This window comes from Cibotium barometz, chromosome 62 (assembly GCF_041138505.1).
Source record: "Cibotium barometz isolate CiBa-2024 chromosome 62, ASM4113850v1, whole genome shotgun sequence".
NCBI lineage: Eukaryota > Viridiplantae > Streptophyta > Polypodiopsida > Cyatheales > Cibotiaceae > Cibotium > Cibotium barometz.
This window is the reverse complement of record NC_141107.1, coordinates 22,719,519-22,742,526: the sequence shown is the minus strand read 5'-3', so window position 1 is coordinate 22,742,526 and position 23,008 is coordinate 22,719,519. Positions and strand designations below refer to the sequence as shown.

General features: G+C 38.7%; 1 protein-coding gene across 2 annotated transcripts; it reads left to right on the top strand.

Annotated features, from left to right (window-relative positions):
- Window positions 1-19,970: 19,970 nt before the first annotated feature.
- Window positions 19,971-22,219, top strand: LOC147604262 (uncharacterized). Of its 2 annotated transcripts, XM_086795383.1 has the most exons (5): window positions 19,971-20,096; window positions 20,188-20,372; window positions 20,451-20,650; window positions 20,743-21,011; window positions 21,104-22,219. In XM_086795383.1, exons 2-5 carry the CDS (start codon window positions 20,340-20,342, stop codon window positions 22,141-22,143), a joined length of 1,542 nt encoding a protein of 513 aa, XP_086651509.1. In that variant the 5' UTR covers window positions 19,971-20,096; window positions 20,188-20,339; the 3' UTR covers window positions 22,144-22,219. The 2 variants fall into 2 exon arrangements, with proteins under 2 accessions (XP_086651509.1, XP_086651508.1); XM_086795382.1 differs by having other exon boundaries at window positions 19,975-20,372.
- Window positions 22,220-23,008: the final 789 nt, after the last annotated feature.

Here is a 23,008-nt window from a genome sequence, read left to right as displayed (position 1 = left end):
CTTGTGAGGTATATAAAACCCATGTCAGATCACCCTTCATTATACCTTGCAAAATGAACGTGCATGAGGTATAACGTACTATTTATTTATTTTTCAGATATGTTAGTTCCAAAGCAATTGATCCAGCCACGTTGGATGATGCGTGTGTTATGGCAGTGGAGGTGGTTTGTTTGGTAGAGGAGACTTTTCCGCGAACCATTCTCACAAGTCAACTACATCTTATTGTGCATTTAGTGGACGAAATCGCTTTATGTGGTACTGTGCATGCACGTTGGATGTTCTTCCTAGAGCGCTTCATGAAGACCTTAAAAGACTTTGTGAGGCAAAGTGCAAGGCCTGAAGGAAGCATGGCCGAGGGTTGGTTGATACAAGAGTCTCTTGTATATATTTCAGAATTTCTTGGTCAGGTGGACAGCTCTTTGCCACGACTATGGAGCAATGAAGAGGACTTGAGGATGACCTCTATTGTGCCTCAAGGAAAAGGACAGAGTAAAGTAATTGACAGAACATTGATTGATGATCTCAATTTCACTTGTATCCTTAATAGTGATGTGATGAGCAGATGGGTTACAAGATATGAGGATGCAAAGATAAAAAGGCAAGCAGAAAGAGCTCTCTTTCGGAGGCAACATGGCTCTCGGAAGGCGTACCGTAAGCATCTAGCAACACTTCCGAATAATATCCATGTTGATTGGTTGCATGAGGAAATGGAGAGAGCAGAGAGCGACGAGGGGCTGCATATCACGGCGGAAGAATGGGAGTATGCACGAGGATGCATGTTAAAGGTACATAGAACTAATGTTTTGCATTAGTTTGTAAGTGATTTGCTTTTAATATTTATTCACATTGCTTACACAAATATTGCTTCTATTTTGGTCAAGTGCACTATGTTCAATGCTATATGGTGTGAAGGCAAGCATTTTCGAACACAAAGAATTGATGAAAAGAGAAATACACAAGATTGCGGTGTCATTAGTAGCTTTGAGGGAGCTAATGGAAAAATGGATGATTATTGTGGCATAATCCAAGACATATTTAGGCTTGACTTTCGTCGCTTCTTTGTGTATGTTTTGGATGAATGTCAAATGGCAAATGAACGTGGTGGAAAAAGGGCCTGATGCAACGATAAAACACCATGCAAGTGGCTATGTAACTATTGACTCTACAAAGTTTTGGCAAACAAAGAAAGATAGGCTTGTATTGCCACAACAATGTGAGCAGGTATGCATTTTTTTACTAATGTGTTTCATGTACATATATATCTAAGCTCGCGTACCCCTTGACTTTTGATATGCTAATTAATTACTGTACTATGTGTATTTGAGTAGGTTATCTATCTACCAGTGGTGCATGACATTAAATGGTGGTACGTCATCCCTATTGCACCACGTTCCAAAGTGATGTATAATACATTCACTGATATGGAGCATATGGAGGATGTAACAAGCCGCAATGAAGATGATGTCGAACATGCCAATGAAGATGTTGTGATCGATGATCAAGAAATAAGAGATGATCATGATAATGAGGATGAGCGTGCTATTTCTCATGATCATGAGAATGACCCTACCATTGAGGATGATGGTGATGTTGATGAGGATGATCAGGACATCGATACCATTATCAATGGAGTACAGAATATCGATAGTGGAATAAATTTAATCGTAGCCTTACAAATTGATCAAATGGATATTGATGGCAAGGATGGCTCTTATTGAAGATGAGATCGAACCCTAACCAATCTATCACTGTACGTTCTAAATTGATGACATTTCTATCATCTCATATGCATGATTTATTTTTGAATATATTTCATTGTTGTAAATGCATGTAGTGGGATTGTGTAATGATGTATACTGTAATGTACTATGAGATGGTTTAAAGAAAATAGTTCTTAATTTTGTAAAGAAATTCAGTTTTTCTTCAGTTTTTCTTTACCATGCGTGTATTAATCCGTGTATGGTGTAAGATTCCTCCCCCAACCCCTTTTTCATGTCTAGTATCTTCCCCTGTCAATCCCTCTTCAGAAATATAAAAGACTTGTTTCTAACTGTTTTAACCTAGAGAGAGAAAATATTCTAGAGAGAGAATATTCAGATTTTGAATATTTTTGGATAGAAAAATATCTCTTCTAATTCAGATGAGTTCCCCTGAAACAGAAATTCAAAAAGAATTTTCAATGTGCAATTGGAATTAATTGAAAATAGCTATAAAGAACCTTAGCCTAAGGGTCTAGATTTTCAGAAATCTTTAGACTATGGTCCAATTAAGGTTCCTATGGACCAATAGCATCAATCCATGTGTAGGGAGGAGATAAATCCAACTTGTAAAAAGAAAATACCCAAAAATGAGTAAATGCTCACATGAGGTGAAGAGTTGAAAATGTACAAGGTTTATTAGTAAAAAAACTATGTGCAATATTAAAAATATGAGATATTTTGGGTATAATGATTTTATTATGACACATATGTAAGGAAGGGGAGTCCCTTAAATGCTCACATAAGATGAAGAGTTGAAAATGTACAAGGTTTATTAGTAAAAAACTATGAGCAATATTAAAAATATGACATATGTAAGGAAGGGGAATTCTTTAAAGGAGGTGCATATTTCACATAAGATGAAGAGTTGAAAATGTACAAGGATTATTAGTAAAAAACTATGAGCAATATCAAAAATATGACATATGTAAGGAAGGGGAATTCTTTAAAGGAGGTGCATATTTCACATAAGATGAAGAGTTGAAAATGTACAAGGATTATTAGTAAAAAAACTATGAGCAATATTAAAATGATTCCATTATGACACATATGTAAGGAAGAGGAGTTCTTTAAAGGAGGTGCATATTTCACATGCTTGAATGAGTTTTAAACTCATAAAAATTGAGATATTTCATCTCTCCTCTCTCCTCATTCAAGTCTAGTTCCAAAAAGTTAGCTTAACTGACCTAAAAATGGTCAAATATTGACCAAACTGATTTAGAAAATTCTAGAATCAGTTTGTTTGGTTAGGAGCTCAATTTTTCCTATAAATAGAAGCCTCCCCCTTGTTGAAAAATATATAGTGTTTATGCATCGTTACTCTACTCCACCTAAGCCAAGAACTGTGAATTCATTTAATAATTCACTAGTTTTTGGAGCTTCCCTCTTTCTTCAATCCCAATTAGTGGCTCCATCAACATACTTAACCAATTGATTGGTTGGGGGCCTCTACCGTGAACAAAGAATCAAGCAAGTTGTAAGGTAATTAGTGAATATTGATCTTTCTATAATTTCTCAATGTTTCTCTCTTCTCAACCCCTCTCAAGCTTGAGAAGTTTAATTGGTATGGTTTTTTTTTAATGCTATTGAAGTTTGAATAGTAGTGAAGAGTTACATAATGCTATTGAAGTTAATTTCATTTATGTTTAAATTCTAATGATTTTTATGTAAATTCTCTCTCTCACTCAAGAAATGGTCATACTCATGAACCGTTCTCAATCCAAATCAAGCTTTTCATAAAGCTTTTCCTTAACCCAAGATTAAGCTATGCTTGAGGCCAAACTAATGGCTTTTTTCTATGCTTTTAGTTTATGTATATTAATGATTCAATCCATTATGGATTGATAATCCAATTAGAGATTATTTTAATTATTTTCTTAATGATAAGCATTATCCCTTAGAAAAATTGAGATTTATCAGTCATAGCAGCGGAGCTATGGCAAAATTTTTATAAAAATTATGCATAAAATAATTTCATTCAAAGCATAAAAAGAGGACTTCCTACCATATTCTAGGAATTATCATCCTAGATTAATTGAAAGAATTTCATTATAATCATGGAGAAATTAAATTTTAATATCATGCATAAAGGATAAGTTTTTATATCAAAAGTGTTATTTTTACCATTTTTATTTCATGCATAGAAGTATGCATAATGGATAAATTTTTATATCAAAAGTATTATTTTTACCATTTTTAATTTCATGCATAGAAGTATGCATAATGGTTAAATTTTTATATCAAAAGTGTTACTTTTACCATTTTTATTTTCATGCATAGAAGTATGCATAATGGGTAAATTTTTATATCAAAAGTGTTATTTTTATCCATTTTATTTTCATGCATAGAAGTATGCATAAAGGATAAATTTTTTATATCAAAAGTGTTACTTTTATCATTTTTAATTTTCATGCATAGAAGTGTGCATAAAGGATAATTTTTTTATATTAAAAGTGTTACTTTTATCATTTTTAATTTTCATGCATAGAAGTATGCATAAAGGATAATTTTTTTATATCAAAAGTGTTACTTTTATCATATTGGATTTCATGCATAGAGGTATGCATAAAAGTCGATTATTTTATTATAAAAGTGTGACTTTTATCATAATTGAATTTCATGCATAGAGGTATGCATAAAAGTTGATTATTTTATTGTAAGAGTGTTACTCTTATCATATTGGATTTCATGCATATAGGTATGCATAAAAGATATTCTTTTTATACTAAAAGTGTGATTTTCCTCATAAATGGATTTTATGCATAAATTACATGCATAAGAGAAATTCTTTTATTCTAAAAGTGTAATTCCTACCAAATTGAATTTATGCATAGGAAGATGCATAAAAGATTGATTCAAAAGTGTCATTCTCATCTAAATTGAATTTATGCATAGGAAGATGCATAAAAGATTGAATTTTAATTCAAAAGTATCATTTTCATTTAAAATGAATTTATGCATAGGAAGATGCAAAAAAAGATTGATTTTTACTTCGAAAGTATTAATCTCCTTAAATGGAATTTATGCATAAATAAATGTGTAAAGAAATCTTATATCAAATATAAGAGTTCTCTTGTATTCTATAAATAGATATGAGATGTGATAGGATGTGATAAGAGGTGTATAAGATGTGATAAGAGGTAATAAGATGAATTAAGATGTGATAAGATGTGTATGAGATGAGGTAAGAAGTGTATGTGATAGGATAAGATGTATATGGGTTGTGATGATAGGGCAAGAATGGATGTGATGTAAAAGATTAGATGTGAAGGCATATGGGGTTATATGAATGGGAATGTGGAAATGGATGTATGTATGTGGATGTGTGGATGTGGAGATGGGAGTGTGGATGTATGAATGTGAAAATGGATGTATGCATGAAGATGTATATGCATACATGTGAATGTGGATGTAGATGTGGTTGTATAGATGTGAATGTGGATGTAGATGTGGTTGTATAGATGTGAATGTGGAATGTGGATATGGATGTATGTATGTATGTGGATGTAGAGGTGGATGTATAGATGTGAATGAAAATGTGGATGTGGATGTATGTGAATGTGGATGTAGATGTGGATGTATAGATGTGAATGTGGAAAGTGGATGTGGATGTATGTATGTATGTGGATGTGGATATGGATGTATGTATGTATGTGGATGTAGATGTGGATGTATAGATGTGAATGGAAATGTGGATGTGGATGTATGTGAATGTGGATGTAGATGTGGATGTGGATGTATGTGAATGTGGATGTAGATGTGGATGTATAGATGTGAATGTGGAATGTGGATGTGGATGTATGTATGTATGTGGATGTAGATGTGGATGTATAGATGTGAATGAGAATGTGGATGTGGATGTATGTATGTATATGGATGTGGATGTGGATGTGGATGTATGAATGAGGACGTGATAGTGGATGTATGCATGTGGATGTGGATTTATGGATGTGGATATGGATGTGTATGTATGAATGTGGATATGGGATGTGGATGTATAAATGAGGATGTGAAAATGGAGGTAAGCATGTAGATGTGAATGTGAATGTGGATGTGGATGTGGATGTATGGATGTGGATATGGATGTGAATATATGATATGTGATGTGAAGGAATCTGAAGTGAAGAGATGAAAAATGATGTGATTGGATGAGTACACATATAAATGGAATGTGGAATAAGTAATGTGGATTAATGAGGGATAATGTGGAAAAATGAGAGTTAATATAGAAATTGTATTTGTAAATTGTTTGTAAATGCTGTTTGTAAATGGCTGTTTTATGTCAAGAATGCTGGGGAAGCATTTTGACCGTCTTGTGTTTAAGGTCGTGGAGACCTAACTGATAAAGTTGCAACTGGCTGGACGGAGAGTCAATGGAGGACGTCTCGCGTAGCAAGGTCGACCGAGGTCTTGACCAGCCTCGGTTCGATTTAAATGGTGAGCTTCCGGTACGGTGGATGAGGGACCAAGGAAGCGGCCTATGAGTGAAGCGCTAGGTCACCTGCGAAGGATCCTAGAGGGTGCTGACCATACGGTGCTCGGGCTCTGGGTCGCCGAAGATACCCACACGTGCGTCGTGGAAGATATTGGAACAAGGAGTAAGAGTTGTTTTGTGAAACCGGGCATGGATCTGGTTGATTGACCTTGCTGGTCTTCAATGGATGAGTCCATGGCTCTTTATATGGATCTGTTGGTTGATCTTGCTGATCTTCAACGAGAGTCCATCTTGATTTTTATAAGTGATTATATTGCCGAGTATTATGGGCTAGGAACTATTGAAAAGGCCCCTGTGTGGACAGGTGGTGAGCGTTCTAGTTGCCAATGATGCCATAGATACTCTGATGAAGGAATGATGGGAAATTATGAATCAACTGGATAAATTGGAAGATTGTGATCAGTGGTACTATGGTTTCCTTAAAGGATTGTTTTAAAGTTAGCTGATGCTAAGAAAAAGGCAATTTCATATTGGGTGTGTAAGTGGTGTGGCTAGTTTTATGTTTGCATGAACTTCCGGCTAGGGGGCCTTGGAACTCTTTTCCTTGGTACCCGGGACAAAACCTAACCAAATTCCAAATTGGATCCCATCACTACAGTGGTTGGGCGGTTGGCTAACCCATGGGATCGGATGGGGTTAGGCTGGACTGATGGATCCGTAAATCGAGATTTAAATTCTATTATTACGATAGATGAAGTAAATCCGGATAGAAATTGTTCTATGGATAGGAATCAACGGCTGTGCCTCTTGATGGGGAAAAAAGCGTTGATCCCAATGATCCAAGTGCAAGTTCTTCCTTGATTTGACCAAGTACCGTTAAAGGTGCAGTCAGATCAGTTTGATCAGTAATGATCTTGACTACGTTAGAGTAAAGAGTTATCCTGGTGGAATCGCCCGTGCTTTCCGGGTAAAGGAAGTTTTTCCGGTTTCGGTTTTGGACAAACCGACGGATTAGTCTCTTGTCCGGATATCCGTGGGCGAGGCCCCGAGTGTGGGACCCCTGTCCCGCGCGAGAAGTGCTACTTCCGCTGCTAGTACCCCGAATCCGTTGCTCAGTGGGAACAGGGATCTCACAGTTGGTATCAGAGCATTTGGCTAATAAAGATCAACTGAGAAACCAAATATGTCAAAAATTTATCAAGAAGCACAAAAAAAGGTTGTAATTGTGTGATATAATTCATACAATTTGATATTCAAACTGAAATTCGTAAATTGATAATTGGGTCTTCAGATGGAAGTACCGCAATTATATAGAATCCCTGACTTGCTTGAGGCCTAGACATGATGGTATTTACCTTATAATTCCAAGGGCCGTGACTACCGTATATACCGAGAGTATAACTGCAGCTCTTTACTGACAGTATATACGAGTAAATCTAAGACTTGAAATTATAAGCGTTAATGCTATCCAGATGATGATTTCGAATGTGGTTGATATGATTTTTAGTTCTGTTTGGAAACCGATGAATTGATTTGGATTCTGATTGAAAAATGATGATCCCTGAAAATGGATTGAAATGTAATAAGCTGAGCGAAACCACAAGGTGGATGATTGGGACGAGTCCCTGTAATGATAAATGATGAAAATGATTCAGCAAATCACTATGAGATTAGTGGATTGTGCTGTCAAATTGCTACTGTTAACACTTGACCGTTAGATCAAGTTAAGGGATGACAAATTGAGAACTTACTTGACTGAAATTCCCGTGGAGGAATGCTCAGAAGGAAATTTTTCGGTCTAATGGACCTTTATCATGTTAAAGATATGAATGATATGATCTGAATGAATTGTTATTTAATGATGAGTTCTAAGGGATATTTATCCCAGTATTCTGTTGGGTTGACCAGAATATAAGGAACCCCAGAATAAAATTGGATCTTAAGAAAAAGAGTTGTCCTCTACTTTATGAGATGAGGACATCTCGCACTTTTTAAGTGGGGTAGAATGTAAGATTCTCCCCCAGACTTCGAGGTATACGGGAGTAAGAATCTTCCTTTTTGATCTTATAATTATTCCCTCTCTAAAATAAAAGAAAGATTCTGTTTAAAAAAGGAAGAACCTTTTTCCTGAATACTTCTCAAGAGTCCCACCTGTTTTAAGGATTCAGAACAACGAGTTCAGAAGTGAGAATCGATGTTTTGGATATCAAGGTTTTGGTCTCGAGTACGACCCAAAAGAAGTTCTTTATCTCTTGGGAAGTATAAGAAGTTATCTCCCAGATATTGGACCAAAGAAAGTAGGTGATTTAACTTACGAACTTCTTTTATCTCCTCATCTCAAAGTTCTTAATGCCTTCTATAGAAAATTGTGCCAAACCCAAATCATGGAAAGACGGTAAAACTTCAGTGGCAAGTTACCGTTGGCTTCTAAGTTACGCTAGCTCTTTCCTTTATATAAGTCGTAACTTTTACTTGTCGCTCACAGTAATCTTACTTCCATCGATCTCCTTTCTTTCTTAATCTCCTTCATGGCTTGGCAACAAGAACTAGTTTTATCCATAATGATTCCTCACCTTCAAGACGCAAGTGAATCTGTAAAGAAGGATTTTATAGAGCAGTATGAGCGCTCACTTTTCCCTCACTTGGGAACTTCTGTAGCGCAAACCAAATGGCGGACCTATCAAAACATAACTAGGGTAACACCCTGGGGTCAGCAGCACTTTCGTAACAATGTCCGCTTGGCCATGGTTATTGAAGCTTTGGGTTTGGGTCCCCGATACTACTGCGTCATGAGATCAAGGCATCCTGGGTTTTCTGAGCGAGTCTTCTTACTGGCGTGTTTTCTTCCTCATGAGAAGATATGCCTTTACCCCGTTTTTGGCTTGCCTCTCAGAGTTCCTTTTGTTAGAACACCTCATACCACTGAGATAGGCGCAGCAATAACCCACAGAATCATTCCCATAGATGAGTTACCTTATACTTGTGCAGCTTGTGAGGACTGCTTTTGTGACCATATGATGGACGGGCTTATGGAAGTGTAAAGAGTTCCTCTATCTTTACTGTATAAGTTCCGAGAATGAATAAAGTTTAAATCTTGTTCGTATTTTGAATCTTGCTCTCTTTAAGACTTATCTTGGTGGTTAATCTTGATTAATTTTTTTTTTTCTAAGTCTCATATTCGTGAATCTTGCGAAATTATCACAAGTTGCGAGATGAGGACATCTCGCGTTTTTTTAAGTGGGGTAGAATGTAAGATTCCTCCCCCAACCCCTTTTTCATGTCTAGTATCTTCCCCTGTCAATCCCTCTTCAGAAATATAAAAGACTTGTTTCTAACTGTTTTAACCTAGAGAGAGAAAATATTCTAGAGAGAGAATATTCAGATTTTGAATATTTTTGGATAGAAAAATATCTCTTCTAATTCAGATGAGTTCCCCTGAAACAGAAATTCAAAAAGAATTTTCAATGTGCAATTGGAATTAATTGAAAATAGCTATAAAGAACCTTAGCCTAAGGGTCTAGATTTTCAGAAATCTTTAGACTATGGTCCAATTAAGGTTCCTATGGACCAATAGCATCAATCCATGTGTAGGAAGGAGATAAATCCAACTTGTAAAAAGAAAATACCCAAAAATGAGTAAATGCTCACATGAGGTGAAGAGTTGAAAATGTACAAGGTTTATTAGTAAAAAAACTATGTGCAATATTAAAAATATGAGATATTTTGGGTATAATGATTTTATTATGACACATATGTAAGGAAGGGGAGTCCCTTAAATGCTCACATAAGATGAAGAGTTGAAAATGTACAAGGTTTATTAGTAAAAAACTATGAGCAATATTAAATTTATGACATATGTAAGGAAGGGGAATTCTTTAAAGGAGGTGCATATTTCACATAAGATGAAGAGTTGAAAATGTACAAGGATTATTAGTAAAAAACTATGAGCAATATCAAAAATATGACATATGTAAGGAAGGGGAATTCTTTAAAGGAGGTGCATATTTCACATAAGATGAAGAGTTGAAAATGTACAAGGATTATTAGTAAAAAAACTATGAGCAATATTAAAATGATTCCATTATGACACATATGTAAGGAAGAGGAGTTCTTTAAAGGAGGTGCATATTTCACATGCTTGAATGAGTTTTAAACTCATAAAAATTGAGATATTTCATCTCTCCTCTCTCCTCATTCAAGTCTAGTTCCAAAAAGTTAGCTTAACTGACCTAAAAATGGTCAAATATTGACCAAACTGATTTAGAAAATTCTAGAATCAGTTTGTTTGGTTAGGAGCTCAATTTTTCCTATAAATAGAAGCCTCCCCCTTGTTGAAAAATATATAGTGTTTATGCATCGTTACTCTACTCCACCTAAGCCAAGAACTGTGAATTCATTTAATAATTCACTAGTTTTTGGAGCTTCCCTCTTTCTTCAATCCCAATTAGTGGCTCCATCAACATACTTAACCAATTGATTGGTTGGGGGCCTCTACTGTGAACAAAGAATCAAGCAAGTTGTAAGGTAATTAGTGAATATTGATCTTTCTATAATTTCTCAATGTTTCTCTCTTCTCAACCCCTCTCAAGCTTGAGAAGTTTAATTGGTATGGTTTTTTTTTAATGCTATTGAAGTTTGAATAGTAGTGAAGAGTTACATAATGCTATTGAAGTTAATTTTCATTTATGTTTAAATTCTAATGATTTTTATGTAAATTCTCTCTCTCACTCAAGAAATGGTCATACTCATGAACCGTTCTCAATCCAAATCAAGCTTTTCATAAAGCTTTTCCTTAACCCAAGATTAAGCTATGCTTGAGGCCAAACTAATGGCTTTTTTCTATGCTTTTAGTTTATGTATATTAATGATTCAATCCATTATGGATTGATAATCCAATTAGAGATTATTTTAATTATTTTCTTAATGATAAACATTATCCCTTAGAAAAATTGAGATTTATCAGTCATAGCAGCGGAGCTATGGCAAAATTTTTATAAAAATTATGCATAAAATAATTTCATTCAAAGCATAAAAAGAGGACTTCCTACCATATTCTAGGAATTATCATCCTAGATTAATTGAAAGAATTTCATTATAATCATGGAGAAATTAAATTTTAATATCATGCATAAAGGATAAGTTTTTATATCAAAAGTGTTATTTTTACCATTTTTATTTCATGCATAGAAGTATGCATAATGGATAAATTTTTATATCAAAAGTATTATTTTTACCATTTTTAATTTCATGCATAGAAGTATGCATAATGGTTAAATTTTTATATCAAAAGTGTTACTTTTACCATTTTTATTTTCATGCATAGAAGTATGCATAATGGGTAAATTTTTATATCAAAAGTGTTATTTTTATCCATTTTATTTTCATGCATAGAAGTATGCATAAAGGATAAATTTTTTATATCAAAAGTGTTACTTTTATCATTTTTAATTTTCATGCATAGAAGTGTGCATAAAGGATAATTTTTTTATATTAAAAGTGTTACTTTTATCATTTTTAATTTTCATGCATAGAAGTATGCATAAAGGATAATTTTTTTATATCAAAAGTGTTACTTTTATCATATTGGATTTCATGCATAGAGGTATGCATAAAAGTCGATTATTTTATTATAAAAGTGTGACTTTTATCATAATTGAATTTCATGCATAGAGGTATGCATAAAAGTTGATTATTTTATTGTAAGAGTGTTACTCTTATCATATTGGATTTCATGCATATAGGTATGCATAAAAGATATTCTTTTTATACTAAAAGTGTGATTTTCCTCATAAATGGATTTTATGCATAAATTACATGCATAAGAGAAATTCTTTTATTCTAAAAGTGTAATTCCTACCAAATTGAATTTATGCATAGGAAGATGCATAAAAGATTGATTCAAAAGTGTCATTCTCATCTAAATTGAATTTATGCATAGGAAGATGCATAAAAGATTGAATTTTAATTCAAAAGTATCATTTTCATTTAAAATGAATTTATGCATAGGAAGATGCAAAAAAAGATTGATTTTTACTTCGAAAGTATTAATCTCCTTAAATGGAATTTATGCATAAATAAATGTGTAAAGAAATCTTATATCAAATATAAGAGTTCTCTTGTATTCTATAAATAGATATGAGATGTGATAGGATGTGATAAGAGGTGTATAAGATGTGATAAGAGGTAATAAGATGAATTAAGATGTGATAAGATGTGTATGAGATGAGGTAAGAAGTGTATGTGATAGGATAAGATGTATATGGGTTGTGATGATAGGGCAAGAATGGATGTGATGTAAAAGATTAGATGTGAAGGCATATGGGGTTATATGAATGGGAATGTGAAAATGGATGTATGTATGTGGATGTGTGGATGTGGAGATGGGAGTGTGGATGTATGAATGTGAAAATGGATGTATGCATGAAGATGTATATGCATACATGTGAATGTGGATGTAGATGTGGTTGTATAGATGTGAATGTGGATGTAGATGTGGTTGTATAGATGTGAATGTGGAATGTGGATATGGATGTATGTATGTATGTGGATGTAGAGGTGGATGTATAGATGTGAATGAAAATGTGGATGTGGATGTATGTGAATGTGGATGTAGATGTGGATGTGGATGTATGTGAATGTGGATGTAGATGTGGATGTATAGATGTGAATGTGGAAAGTGGATGTGGATGTATGTATGTATGTGGATGTGGATGTGGATGTATGTATGTATGTGGATGTAGATGTGGATGTATAGATGTGAATGGAAATGTGGATGTGGATGTATGTGAATGTGGATGTAGATGTGGATGTGGATGTATGTGAATGTGGATGTAGATGTGGATGTATAGATGTGAATGTGGAATGTGGATGTGGATGTATGTATGTATGTGGATGTAGATGTGGATGTATAGATGTGAATGAGAATGTGGATGTGGATGTATGTATGTATATGGATGTGGATGTGGATGTGGATGTATGAATGAGGACGTGATAGTGGATGTATGCATGTGGATGTGGATTTATGGATGTGGATATGGATGTGTATGTATGAATGTGGATATGGGATGTGGATGTATAAATGAGGATGTGAAAATGGAGGTAAGCATGTAGATGTGAATGTGGATGTGGATGTGGATGTATGGATGTGGATATGGATGTGAATATATGATATGTGATGTGAAGGAATCTGAAGTGAAGAGATGAAAAATGATGTGATTGGATGAGTACACATATAAATGGAATGTGGAATAAGTAATGTGGATTAATGAGGGATAATGTGGAAAAATGAGAGTTAATATAGAAATTGTATTTGTAAACTGTTTGTAAATGCTGTTTGTAAATGGCTGTTTTATGTCAAGAATGCTGGGGAAGCATTTTGACCGTCTTGTGTTTAAGGTCGTGGAGACCTAACTGATAAAGTTGCAACTGGCTGGACGGAGAGTCAATGGAGGACGTCTCGCGTAGCAAGGTCGACCGAGGTCTTGACCAGCCTCGGTTCGATTTAAATGGTGAGCTTCCGGTACGGTGGATGAGGGACCAAGGAAGCGGCCTATGAGTGAAGCGCTAGGTCACCTGCGAAGGATCCTAGAGGGTGCTGACCATACGGTGCTCGGGCTCTGGGTCGCCAAAGATACCCACACGTGCATCGTGGAAGATATTGGAACAAGGAGTAAGAGTTGTTTTGTGAAACCGGGCATGGATCTGGTTGATTGACCTTGCTGGTCTTCAATGGATGAGTCCATGGCTCTTTATATGGATCTGTTGGTTGATCTTGCTGATCTTCAACGAGAGTCCATCTTGATTTTTATAAGTGATTATATTGCCGAGTATTATGGGCTAGGAACTATTGAAAAGGCCCCTGTGTGGACATGTGGTGAGCGTTCTAGTTGCCAATGATGCCATAGATACTCTGATGAAGGAATGATGGGAAATTATGAATCAACTGGATAAATTGGAAGATTGTGATCAGTGGTACTATGGTTTCCTTAAAGGATTGTTTTAAAGTTAGCTGATGCTAAGAAAAAGGCAATTTCATATTGGGTGTGTAAGTGGTGTGGCTAGTTTTATGTTTGCATGAACTTCCGGCTAGGGGGCCTTGGAACTCTTTTCCTTGGTACCCGGGACAAAACCTAACCAAATTCCAAATTGGATCCCATCACTACAGTGGTTGGGCGGTTGGCTAACCCATGGGATCGGATGGGGTTAGGCTGGACTGATGGATCCGTAAATCGAGATTTAAATTCTATTATTACGATAGATGAAGTAAATCCGGATAGAAATTGTTCTATGGATAGGAATCAACGGCTGTGCCTCTTGATGGGGAAAAAAGCGTTGATCCCAATGATCCAAGTGCAAGTTCTTCCTTGATTTGACCAAGTACCGTTAAAGGTGCAGTCAGATCAGTTTGATCAGTAATGATCTTGACTACGTTAGAGTAAAGAGTTATCCTGGTGGAATCGCCCGTGCTTTCCGGGTAAAGGAAGTTTTTCCGGTTTCGGTTTTGGACAAACCGACGGATTAGTCTCTTGTCCGGATATCCGTGGGCGAGGCCCCGAGTGTGGGACCCCTGTCCTGCGCAAGAAGTGCTACTTCCGCTGCTAGTACCCCGAATCCGTTGCTCGGTGGGAACAGGGATCTCACATATGGCAGCGTGTATAGATGCGTATATTACTGCGTGTATATAAACGCGTGTATACACGCGTTGATAAATGCAAATATACATGCGAATTTAAATGCTAAAATACACGCACCCGATTCTATTCAAATACATGCGCGACCATACACACGCTCGTAATTTATCGCGTGTATGAAACGTGTGTATGGCAGCATTGTCTTGTAGTGCTGGTCTTTTTTTTCCTCTTTTTTTGAGGATAGGAGTAGTTTAGTTTAGCCCTTCTTCCCCACCCAGGAAAAATCAAACCAAAAAATCACTGACACTTGCCTCTAGTAGCCAAAATCAGTCCCTTGCTGCCTAGGAGCAACAACTATTGACCAATAGCTATTGGTCAAGTGGTTTAATGTTAGTTGTGATTAAGCTTTTCTCTTTTTCCTAATCACTTGCCTTAGTCTTGCAAATATGACTAAATGTGGAGCATATATATATAAAAGGCCATACCGATGCTGCCAAAATCCTTGGTATTGGATGACGACAGATTGACCAGCCTTGCATGTACCGTTTTGAGAAAAGGTAAGTGCAACAACCCACATTGAAAGCATGCAACTATCCTCTGTTTTGGCTCGTACCTGGAAAATAAGGCTCCTACCTTAAGTGTCATTTGTGTGCTCTTTAATTCAACATGATATGTAAAACGATACGTACATGCATAATAGGTTTAGGGTTTTAAGTACCTAAAACCGTACAAAACCACTTCCCATAAACCCTATACCCTAGCCACCATGTACACGTGTCCAGTGGAAACGAAACTACATGGGTGTGCTCGTGCACTTCAATGGAGCATGCACTCCAGGTTTTGAGCCCATTGGTGGATGTGAGTATGGGGATGCTAGGGTTTAAGGTTTAGGGTATTTAGTGTCTATCAAAGGTAAAAATACACACGCTCCTATAGTGTTTCGTACCCATTTGACGTCAAAAGGGCATGGTCACATGTACTTAACTCATTCCAAAAAAGGTTACTTATTAACTCAACCACATGTAGTGGGCCAACCACATGTAGTGGCCCACTATACATGTGGTTGCAGTAGACATATTCAGGTCACAGCCATTAATTAATTAATGGGGCTGTAACGAGTCCCATTAATTAATCAACATACTAAGGTTTAATCAACGCACGACGGACGTGAGCAAACAGTAGAAGAGGGCGAGATCGCAACAGTCGGCATTTTGTCTGATTTTAAAAAAAGAACGTGGCCATCGCTCTTTTTATAAAGAAATTGCAAAAGAAATCCCACCGTCTCTCTTACAAACGTTCTCTATCGTGAACACTTGCAGGCCGGATCGTTCCCTCTCGTAGACCTTAAGGATTGTAGCCTTGTATCGTTCTCCCAAAATGAACCGCCGCTTTTTTGTAACTCTGACACAACTCATGTTTAAAAAAATTTTAATCGTGTGCATCACACAAGACCACTGAAACAAAAAAAATATCGTACGCATCTCTCCCTCTCACTACGTCTTATGCCTTACTCCGCCCTCCTCAGCGTGGGCCTTCTCTGCATCCGCGGACAAGTCAAAACTGCGTCTCTCTCTGTCTCTCTCTCTCCGCCAGAGATAAACCTGAAAGAAAGGCACCGCCCAACACATGCGTAAAACTTTGAGAAGCCCCGCCTCTACAAACTTCGCGAAACTTCCTTCACATTGGATATAGTGTCACACACACTCCTACAAAGTTCCATGCCTATCAAGCTCTCAACAGGTAGGATAGCTTGTACTTGATCTGTCTAGAAATAGTGAAAATAGGATCTGTAGACCCGTCATCGAGAGAGCCATATTCCCTTGACCATGTTATTACACATTTTATTGCATTTTCTTAGTGTTGAAAGCCAAATTGTTTCGGGCTGATACGGCCCTACAAGAGGTGGTTGTTAGCTTAGAGCATGAGGTCGACTCGTTGAGGGCGTTAGGCTCTATGGGAGACTCGCAGGCCTATATTAGGCAGCTATCAGAGGGGAGGCATGACTCGGTCCGACGTGCGATCAGTTTTTGACCATCGCCAGGATCTTGATGCTTTGTTTTGGGACGGAGTTACAGAGACCCAACGCCCCCGCCCAGGGCACAAGCTCTCTATTCCCCGATGTAGACATCCTCAGATGGCAGCACATATCTATCCTAGATATCTTGCTGCCAATGGGGGGCGGTTGCCATACAACCGTCAGATTCTGATCTCCTTTGCGATGCAGCTGTATTGTGAGTTTGTGCTGCATCGATGTGTGGATTATTTCAGTGTCCATCCTGGGTCTGGGGCTGGTCGGGGTAGTATGAGGCTACATCAGCATGCAGGTGTTTGGCGTCCTTGAGAGTGGAGTTACGACCACTTATCTTGCATACTATCCTCGCTCCGGCATTCCGATCAGTCGGTGGACGCATGCAGGAGGAATTATGTGGAGCTGCTACCTCTATGCATACTGTGGTCTCAGCACTAGCACGATCGATGCAGGTACCATATGCATGTGCGGGAGATAGAGGTTCATTTGGCAGAGGCACGGGCTCAGTTAGCAGACCACGTCGGTTTTTCTACTCAGGTGATGACAATTTAATTACTTTCTACATTTAATATAACACATGTGAAGACTTGTGACTGGATGATCTCACTCGTGGGTGTTTGCATCCCATGCAGGTTGACGAGCTGCGACGACAGATTGAGACTATGGATGGAGAGCTCATGGCGTCGAGGATAGAGGCGAGAGAGATCAATCTGCAGCTGCAGGAGTGTCGAAGTCACCTGGAGGAGTGAGCTTGTGTCTCCAGCTATCATCATGAAACACTAGGTTCCTTACAATGCCTAATGTACTTTAACTATCAATGATGAAGATGGAGGTGGAGGATTAGTGTCTGCAGAGCATTACCTTCTATAATAGGTCCAGCACCATGCCCGAGACGGCTATAGTTAGATTTCGGGGTGGTTGTCAGCGTGGAGTTTTTGGCCAGCTTATGTGGCAAAAACCAGCGTGGCCACGCTGGCACCTACCACGCTGGCAACCACCCAAAATCGCATTGAAGGTGGAGCGGCGCCAGAGCTCGTTGTCGGCGGGAGCGTAGGCATTGATGGCCCTCTCTCTCTCTCAATTCTGGGGCCAGAGAGGTTGTGCAATGGTGGTGCACCCGTGCTTGGCCCTGGGTATCTCACAAGTGGGGCTCAGAGTCCGCCACCACCTTCGACTGGAGGAAGGAGGCTAGGTGAGGAGGCCACCGATGGAGAAGGGGGAGCAGTAGGAGGAGGGGGAGAGGGGGGATGTCAACCCAGCCATTCGCTTCCTGCACGAAGATCTCCAGCAACGCCCACGGTTGCAGCAGAGAGTTCCATGACTTGCACACTGTGTGGAGCTCGAAGACCTTTTGTAACAGCAAACTGTAGCTCCATAGCTCTGCACAGCAGCACTCCGGCCCTATCATGCTGAACGCCTACCTTTTCGCCCTCTCAAAGCTGCCAAAAAACCCAACCTACCACCATCAATCATTCTGGTTGATGCCTTAGGCAAGAAGAAGCCCTATTTCGACACCACCAAGCCTACCTCGCACACGTCGAGACCCAGGGCGTAAAAGGAGGCGCTGTCCACGCCGAGGAAGGCCACCCAAACCACTGCGTGGAAGGTGCGCCTTAGCACCCGTTTTCTGGAGAAGCCGGCGACCAGCAGCAGCAGCTGCAGCGCCATGCCAAACAGCGGCTATCTTCGTCCCCCTCCCAGGTCATTCGACTACAGTAGCAGCAGCGTCTTGACGGCCTCAGTAGCAGCAGCGTCTTGACGGCCACCGACGTCCTCTTCGTCCCCCTCCCAGGTCATTCGACTTCCTAATCTCTTAACCCTACAATCATACAAATTATTGCAAAGGTTGTAATTTTAGGAAGGTCCAGGCAGAAAACCATGTACAATTAAGCTTGATTATACATGTCTTCTGAGCAATTTTAGGCACGCTTATGCGGATATCATGTATAATCAAGCTTAATTATACATGATTCCTGCCTAAGCCTACCTAAAAGTACAACCTTGCTTAATCGTGTCGAAAGAATTAAGCTCAATCAAAATGAAATTATTGATGTTTAGTGAGTCGAAGAAAGTGATTTTTTTCCCACCCTTTATCGAAAGTATTAATTAATGGACTTTAGTAAATTTACTCACAACTATAGAAATGAAGACTGTGAAGGTCGGCCAGGTTTAAGGTATTTACTTTTACAGCTGCTTCCGTCTTTGCGTGACATTCTTCCTCTGCTTGACTACAGCAGGTTCTCATACCAGGAACTGCATGAAGCAACAGATTCTCACGATGGCCGTAGCTGCTTATTGGGCCTCCGGCAGCCGCCCATAATGCGATTGAGGTAGACTTGGGCACTGGTGGATGCGGCACCAGCTGGTTTATTTTAGCTCATTTAGCAACAATCGATGGGCACCCCTGTTCCCACGCATGGTCTTTTTGATGTTTCCGGAATACAATGGAGACTGGTACACAATGAAAGGTCGAAGTACAAAGTGCAAAGGGAAGCTCGTATTCCATGGGCTCATGTTGGCGAGTTTGTGAACAGAGAAGCACAAAATCCTGACTTCCCTACAACGTTTACGAGGTACTCCCACCATCATCGCACACCAGGCTCGCTAATACGGCCATTCAAGGATTCATGGCTTGAGAGCACCATGTAAGTGTTTATTTTCCATTACCTTATTTAAATGATTAGCATGCAAGGCTTTAGACTTATACCCAATTATCATTGCCAATAGATACTGGTGTGCTTTTGGGACACGTTGTGCTTCCAAACGTGTATGCCATGTGCATGAACAATCGGGTGGAAAAGATGTAGAGTGCAAGAGTAATGTGCATGAAAATGAGCTTGACGATGGGGAGTTACATGGTTTTCCTACCATCAATGAAGACAGCGTAAAAGCCTCTACTAAATTAAATGCCAATTTCATCAAGAAAGAGACTAAGCCAAGGCGGCCACCCAAGGCAGCAGGACAGCGCATTCGAGGGTGTCAATGCCATTTCATGGTGAATCGTCTATACTTGGATCCTAGCATCGCAGTTATATCTTATATTAATCCCTTTCACACAAATAAAGAAGATATCATCTGCCATGGGGAGCCTTGTAAGAATGAGGGAAACACCTCCATGGATTTCATTGGAAAAAAAAGTTTGGGTTTCTAACTTGTTGTTCAAGGGCTTTACTCCACAACAAGTTTTCGATGCACACATTCAAAGTTTGCATATACGACAAAGCAAAGAGCCCAAATGTCCAATGGTGAGGGATGACTACTTATTGCTCCAAGATATACTCAATATTGAAAGGAAACATGCTATGGAGACATATCAACTACATGATGATGATGCAGAGAGTACAAGGCGATGGTGTACACAAAATGCGGATATGATATTTGTTTACCAGGAGCAAAATCTTCAAGTACAGAAGGAATTCTTTTTAGGGATCCAAACCCCATGGCAAAGAGAGATTTGTGACTAGTTCGGAAATGGAAATTTGTTGGCTATGGACTCCACATTTGGAACGAACAAGTACAAGGTATGCTTCAATTCTTGTCTGTTTTTTTGCCATGTTCAAGTCAAGGTACTTGTACTTACTATACCTAAAATGATGTAGTTCCATTTGTATACAATTCTCGTATTTGACACACATCGCAATGGCATCCCAATTGCGTGGGTTCTTGCCTCAAGTGCCACCTTTGAGGCTGTGCGATATTGGTTGACAAAGTTTCGAGATCGCATGCTTGATCACCATAAATCGTGGCAGCCAAATGCTTTCATGGTGGATGATGCGGAGAGAGAAATTGATGCACTAAGGTAATTTTCCTAACATAATGCATGGTGCTTGGACAATGCTTTATGACCATTGCTTGGATTTGTACCCTCAATACTTGGATTTGTACTCGGAGGGTCGTTTTCAATTTGCCGGTGTACTTGTGCTTATGGCATGTACGTAGGTGTTGGCTAAAACACCTCATTCGAAAGGTGAAAGATTGGCCAACACGTGCGGCCATGTTTCGGATGCTTGGTAACATCATGAATATGCGGGGAGGGTCCTCGTCTTCATATGAGCTCACCAAGGATGAAGCTAGGGAAATGGTATGCAAGTTCAAGGAAGATTTTCAAAGTGAGAAGGAGTTCCTCCACTACTTTGAAATGCAGTGGCAGCCTAAAATAGGTGACTATGAGCTATTTTTCTTGCTTCAATGTGTTCCCAATGTGTTATGTTCTCTTATGGTCATATATGCTTACAAGTCTTCATTATGTTAGACATGTGGGTGCGTGCGACAAGGACATTGCCACATTCCAATCAAGACACGAATGGTGCAATCGAGGTGTACCATGGAGTTTTGAAGTACAGATTTCTAGGATCTTCTAAGAAAATGGTGGGGCGTCGAGTGGATTGGCTTCTTTACAAGCTAACCACAGCTTGTGTACCTCATTATTGGTACATACAAGTTGTGAAGGAAGGTGGATTTAAGAGAAACAATGCCATTGAGAAGGTAGTGGAGAGCTCGCGTGAACGAGCTCTCAAAATTCCAGATGATTATGTGTCATTCATTGGTAGCAACATGAAGGCAGATGCTTATGTCCGAAGCCTCTCCAATCCAAACCAAGTGTACACTGTCTACAACTCAGATTGTCAATGGGCATGTTGTACATGCCATTGGTCCGAGCTTGGCAACATATGCAAGCATCAAATCAAGGTGATGCTCATGGCCGGTGTTCAGGAGCAAGGTATGGTGTCACATTGTGTGAGCATGTATGAAGATAGTGCCTTGGAGATGGTCCCGAGGAGACTACTTGAGATTAAGCCTGATGACCTCAACATCGGAGTGCCACTTGAGGATGATGCGAGCTTGGAGGAAGGGCACAATTGTGAGGCTGCATCTTCAAAGTCTACAAAGAGGTCAAGCTTGAATCATTTACATGACACTTTCCAACAACTTGTGGATTTTGTGCAGGATGATGCCGAGCTTATTCATGAGGCTACCACTAGCATGAAGAAGACACTTGGGCAACTACATACATTGAAAGCACAAAGAGAGGAGGGCATTGAGCTTGCAAAGTCTTTTGTACGAACTAGAGATGGCTTTGGGAATAGCTTGAAGAGAGCAAAGTCTTTCATTGAGAAAGGGATCAACAGGAAGAAGCGCAAAACAATGGATGGCAATCAAGTTGGCACCTCCTTCATTGCTACAGTTAAGGGTAGACGCCCCTCCATGCAAGCCAAATTGGATGCACGTGCAGTTAAAGAGTCGATGCAAGCAACAATCGAGCTAGAGGGCAATGACGCCCAGATTACATGATGGCATCTATATGTATGAATGTATAACCATTGTATCATGAAGCCCATATTACATGAAGGTGGATTTTCAAATCTATATAAGCTCTCTATTGTGATTTACAAAGTGTTGTTCTAAGGTTTGGTAATGTACAATGTACGCTCTCTCTATCTCCCTTGTCTACATTCTGAAAATTGAAAACTGATCTGAACCATAAAATTCCTTTTGATAAAAGCCACACTATAACCGTTGCTAACCCCTCTTTTTGTTGTAGTGTATTTGTTAGGATTGATTGAATTTAACAATTAATTGGCTAACTAACCGTTGCTAACCCACTCCTTAGGGAGAGAAGCGAAGGCATTTACTCTCAGTTCCACTCAACAATACAAAAAAAAAAAAGATAATGCACAATAGGGAGACCCAATGGCTCCCACACATAGGCAATTGGTATCTGAGAATCACATTTAGGTAGGCTGAGGTTGTGTGATTAAAACACGTTAAGTTGTATGTATACCAAGCCAGACCTTGATTTAGAAATGGCACCTTGCTCCTGATAAGTGCCCTGAGCAGGCAATGATAGCAAACACAATTCCAAGGACTGTAATCACCACAAAGATATAGACAATACACTTCACACAAGATTTTGATGAGCAACAAAGCTCTGGTTTCTCCAGCCAATCCCTCATATTGTTGTAAGTGGTAGAGTCTCTTAGAGCCCTTAGATTGCCCATCCTTGTAACTTGAATAATTCACAATCAACTACACATCAAAGCCCAACACTCCATTATCAATCAATCAATCCTTTGATCAATTAAGCATAAATTGGATCGACTCTTATCAATTAAGTATGGTCGTTAACCTCAACTTAAACATAGTAGCAATCAATCAA